Source organism: Priapulus caudatus, unplaced genomic scaffold (assembly GCF_000485595.1).
Source record: "Priapulus caudatus unplaced genomic scaffold, Priapulus_caudatus-5.0.1 Scaffold857, whole genome shotgun sequence".
In the NCBI taxonomy this organism is placed as follows: domain Eukaryota; kingdom Metazoa; phylum Priapulida; class Priapulimorpha; order Priapulimorphida; family Priapulidae; genus Priapulus; species Priapulus caudatus.
In genome coordinates this window covers 8,754-13,329 of record NW_014577918.1, presented here as the reverse complement: position 1 = coordinate 13,329, position 4,576 = coordinate 8,754, and the positions used below count along the sequence as shown (strand labels likewise).

The 4,576-nt window shown below is 43.8% G+C and overlaps 3 protein-coding genes across 4 annotated transcripts in view; 2 read left to right on the top strand and 1 right to left on the bottom strand.

The window, feature by feature from the left end:
- LOC106814031 (NADH dehydrogenase [ubiquinone] iron-sulfur protein 4, mitochondrial-like) overlaps positions 1-564 on the bottom strand; it is a 1,517-nt gene extending 953 nt beyond the window's left edge. The window contains exon 1 of one of the 2 annotated variants that reach the window (XM_014818289.1): positions 314-564. In XM_014818289.1, the coding sequence (XP_014673775.1) occupies positions 314-466 (153 nt within the window). In that variant the 5' untranslated portion in view covers positions 467-564. Of the gene's footprint in view, positions 1-292 lie in introns of both variants that reach the window. The other variant, XM_014818290.1, reaches the window with a different exon arrangement.
- Positions 1-4,576, top strand: part of LOC106814030 (peroxisome biogenesis factor 10-like) — a 12,941-nt gene that overhangs the window by 6,910 nt on the left and 1,455 nt on the right. The gene's annotated exons all lie outside the window — the stretch shown is intronic.
- The window catches only part of LOC106814025, a 4,699-nt gene continuing 993 nt past the window's right edge, over positions 871-4,576 (top strand). Inside the window, exons 1-4 of the mRNA XM_014818281.1 lie at positions 871-1,023; positions 2,181-2,380; positions 2,697-2,802; positions 4,287-4,573. Coding sequence (XP_014673767.1) covers positions 2,288-2,380; positions 2,697-2,802; positions 4,287-4,573 — 486 coding nt within the window. The 5' untranslated portion in view covers positions 871-1,023; positions 2,181-2,287. The remainder of the gene's footprint in view (positions 1,024-2,180; positions 2,381-2,696; positions 2,803-4,286; positions 4,574-4,576) is intronic.

Sequence of the window (4,576 nt, the reverse complement as noted above, 5' to 3'; positions counted from 1 at the left end):
CAGTTGATGATACACAGAAATCTGTGCATCACTTCGTGATACCTAAGGTGCCTAAAGTGGATTTGCACCGTAGAGTTCTAGAGTTAAATATAGCCATTTTGCTAGAGCAGAATTAGAAGTCCCAAATTTTTCATGGTTTCTGTGTGAGTGGAAACACCAGTAGTAGGTTTATAGCTGTATGCAGCAAAGAATGGGCTTTACACTATCAGTATTACCAGCATGCAGCATAACTTGTTGTTATTGATGTGAGCCTGTGTGTGCGTGAGGCTGAGCGAGTGAGCGTCACACAAACCTGTGTAATATAGGCGGATTCCTTCTTCTTATTCATGACTGTTTGTATGTCCATTGGCTCAGCCCCTGACGGGCCCTTGTTCAAACATGACGACGTAGACAGCAACCTTCCACTATTGGGTACGAAGCTACGAAATGCTTGAATAAGACGGTTTGCAGATGATATTGCCGCCATGTTGATGACCCTTCACCTCTGACCTAACTTGACCTGTTACGACGTGATCACGTGTAGGGGCCTTTTACAAGTCTGATGCAACCTGTAGACTGGTACTCGCTCCCACTTCGATTTACTCGATGGTATCCATCGAGTAACTAAGCCGAAAGGTGGGAGCTAGTACCAGTCTAATGCAACCTGCCAAAGTACTACTTTGAAACCGTTTGACTACGCAGGAACTATATTCTACAAAATAAAAGGTTGAAAATATTTTCCATACATTTGAAAGTAACTTATGAGCAATTCAATTTTATTTATATGCATGTCTTACACTTATTTAGTCGACACATAATGGTGTAGACTCCTATTTCATTATAATATGTTCTTCAGCGGACTGATATGCGACTGAAATATTTTAGCGCTGGACGCGCGTGCAAATAGTTTACTCCAGTTCCGCCATCACAAATGAAAACAAGGTTGATACAAAATTCTAGACGAAAACGAGCCAAGATGGAGCTATAACAGAAAGCGTACACAGTACACCCGTGCAAACTACTTTGCACTTCTACAACCATGGCGTATGTATAATTTAAATTACTTGAATATCGCGTTATAACCGCAAATAAGACGAAGTAAGAACTACGTGCATTGACACAGCGTTTTCGTGTTTGCGGTCACAGGGGGCCACTCGGGTTCAAGGATAGAGAACATGAGTCCCAATAAAACCAATGTCATTTACATCAATATAAATATAATATTATATCAATATAATAGGTTAGGATATGGTTAGGGTTAAAATTAATGGTAGGCACATTGGTTTTATTGGGACCCATGTTCTCTATCCTTGGGTCCACACTCACAGTCCGTCTTTACTCTGCCTATCGGTATCTAGTATCGACAGTTTCTGTTAGTGTCCTTGTGATGCCTATGATGGCTATGGCTATGCTATCTTGTATCTTAGGTCCCTCTCTTGTTTTTCACAAGGGACTCTGATGCAGGTGCGGGGATTATCTAAAGAAACAGGAAATTATGTCTACCTCCAGTTCTTTACTTTAGATATTGATACTTGGAATTGACAGTATCTTTCGTACATATTCTACTGCTGGTTTGAGTAACCCAGTGTAGTCCCCTCACCAGTCTTCACTTTGTTCGCTGTCCTTATATCTGTTATAAAACACATTTATATAAATGTTCCAAGTTCTCTTTCAGTTTCATAAATTGCACCGGTCATCACCGAAGTTATTTCTAAAATAGCTTTTGAGTTCGATCATGCATGTTTTACATTTAAAAGTGCAGTGTTAATGCTAGCAATTACATTTAAATACATTTAAAAGTTAATGCTAGCAACCACTCGGTCTTACTACAAAATGAGTAACACAGGTAAAAATGTTAAACTACCTTGTGACAGCTTTTAGTTTTAGTGAGAGCTTGTGACATCATTGTGACAGCTTTTACTTTTACTAGTGGACTGAACTCCCCGAAGTATGCTACGTCAGTACATGGACTGGAGGCATTGATTTCCCTGTGTTTGCGTGTTTGCTGAAACCAGTAACGCCAGTCTGCTGTCCTACTACAGATAACATGTTTAATGCTTGAAGTACAATAAAGAAATTATAACACAATAGCAGTAAGCTGTTTATTACCCAAGCCAGTGTCAATCCTGCTGTCCACTGATTCAAGTGCCACTCGCAATGCCAATAACATGTGTTACATAAAAGTTTTCTTTTCTTTTCAGTACCAGAAATGTCCCCCCTTTCGCTCTACCAACGAGCCACCAAGGCCCTGGCATACAACAGACGATCATCAATTTCCAAATTGAACCCGATAATTTGAGTAGAGAGGATGAGTTCCCCAGTGAGCATGTACGCAAGTTTGGAGGAGTGGGGCTTCGGCCTGCCCGCTCCAAGCAGCAATGATGAGAAGATTGGTATTGAGGTACGTAGGGTACGAGGGTTTGTTTCTTATGCATAAGAGGCACTGTGGCGTTGTCAAATTTAACATCGCCGTTGTGTAAATGTTCCTGTATTTACCTGCCGTTGTCAAAATAGTCTCTACCCAAAAATAAATATACTACCACGTGCTTGTGGCATATTTCGATTGCCATATGCGTTTATTGAGTGATGTGACGCGGGGTCTACACTTCCTACGGCCTTTTTTTTTACTTCCTTTCGGCACGCCTCTGAATCCATCTTGCGCATTTTTTCTCAAACTGGCCATTACCTCCTTTGTCTAATTTTCTCTCTCGTTACAGGTGGTGGGAGGAGACGAGACGCGGTTGCGGGGGGAGGTGGAGGAAAACTATGCCACTGACCTGTCGTACAGCATGGAGCTGTTCCAGGACCTAGGAAACCTGGCGGGTGAGTGTGCGGGGGAGGGGGTGTTGGGCAGGCGGGGATGGGTTGGACAATTAGTCTTCGATATTGCGGTGACTGCCCTGGGGGCCTGGCGGGTTAGTGTGCGGGGCGGTGGGCGGGGGAGTGCAAGCCTGATACTGCTGCGAGTGCGACTGCACCGGGGCCTGGCTGCTGCTGGCAGAGCTGTATATCGCTCCGGGTGCTGTTCGTAGCTGCACATCTGGGTCATTGACCTCGTTCTATGTAGATGTGCGCTGCGTGTTCGTGTTGCGTTATAGTCATAATCCAGTTTACAGCTCAGAAGTTTGTGGTAGCCAGCGAGGGGGGTGGGATTTTTTTTTTTTTTCGACCCGCATCCACTTTTCACTGTAAGCGGTCTCTTGTTTTGGTAGAGATAAAGTAGTACGTGATTGCACCCTAGCAGGGGGAAATGTGCATGCCTGGTACCGAGGAAGAATTTGGATTCAGTGAGATCGCGTTTAAATGGATTTAGACCTCGCAACAAAAATCCTATGTACATAGGTCTACTGTGAGCATACTTGCAGCAGGAAAACATAACGAAATGTTCTTATTGAGCCAGAAATGTGCTCCGAAGTTGAGATTTTGACAACTTCATCCGACGCGGTTTCGGCGTATTAGATACACATAAGTTGTTTTGGAGTGAAGAGGCGCAAATAGTTCCTGGAATGATTGAAAACACTATTTGTTTCCTGATTGCATAAGTAATGTAGATAAGATATGATTTAAACAAATGTCAGAATATCGTACTGAGTAAACATCGAACAATAAAGTATAACATGCGTTGTCATAGAAAAGAACTGTGAGTGCAGCACAACGTTTGCTCAGCTGTGTACCGGATGTGTAAACATCCTGTGGTGCTACTTCCGTAACAGGTGTACTTTCGTTTAGATTTTATGAAGAAATGTTGTGAAAGTAGCCATACAAATAAGTTGTAGTGAATTTTTACAACATGGACGAACTCACAGTAGGTGTATCTATGCATTTTGCTGCGAAAACATGCCGTGTTAAATTGACTATGTCACGAATTTTCCATGGTAAAATTTGTAAAAAAAAAATTGCAATTTTTTTACATGAAAAGTAAGAACTAACGTTACTAAATATATCCTCAAACTCTCACCTGATAAAAATGTTTTTACGTTGGTTAAATTTGCAAAAATCTAGACGATTTGGTAATTTCTGTTGTCTAACACTATTCCCCCAGTACTGTTCACATACTGGCGTCTCTCTATTTTTCACCGGCAAATTAGGGCATATAAAGACGGTATATAAGCATGAAAAGCAAACAGAAATACTTATGGTATTTTCATACATTTTATTTTGTACAAATAACACACAAATATACTACTTGATAGTACTAGAAATTCGTGACGTAATCAGCAGCTTTTGGTGGGTGGAGGGAAGGATTGATGTTAGCGTTAGGATCCCGTCGTCTAACCCCGCGTCGTTCTCCTTGCGTCTCTCTCCAGCCGACGATGGCTTCTTGACGGACCTGTTCGAAGCGGACCTGATGCCCTGCTACTCGGCTGCCGGTTTCCTTGACGACGACGACACGGTCGCCGTGGAGACGCCGCCCCCCGACGCCGCGCCACCTGCGCGCGACGACGACGACGACAACGCCGCAGAGGACGGACACGCGCTACTCCTCGAAGCTCTCGCGTCCAGCCTCCTCCCCGCCGCGTCCCCTCCCCCGTCGCCCCTCGCCGGCGACGACTCGTTCGAGTTCCCGACGCCCCCGGAAACCCCGCCGCCGCCGGCT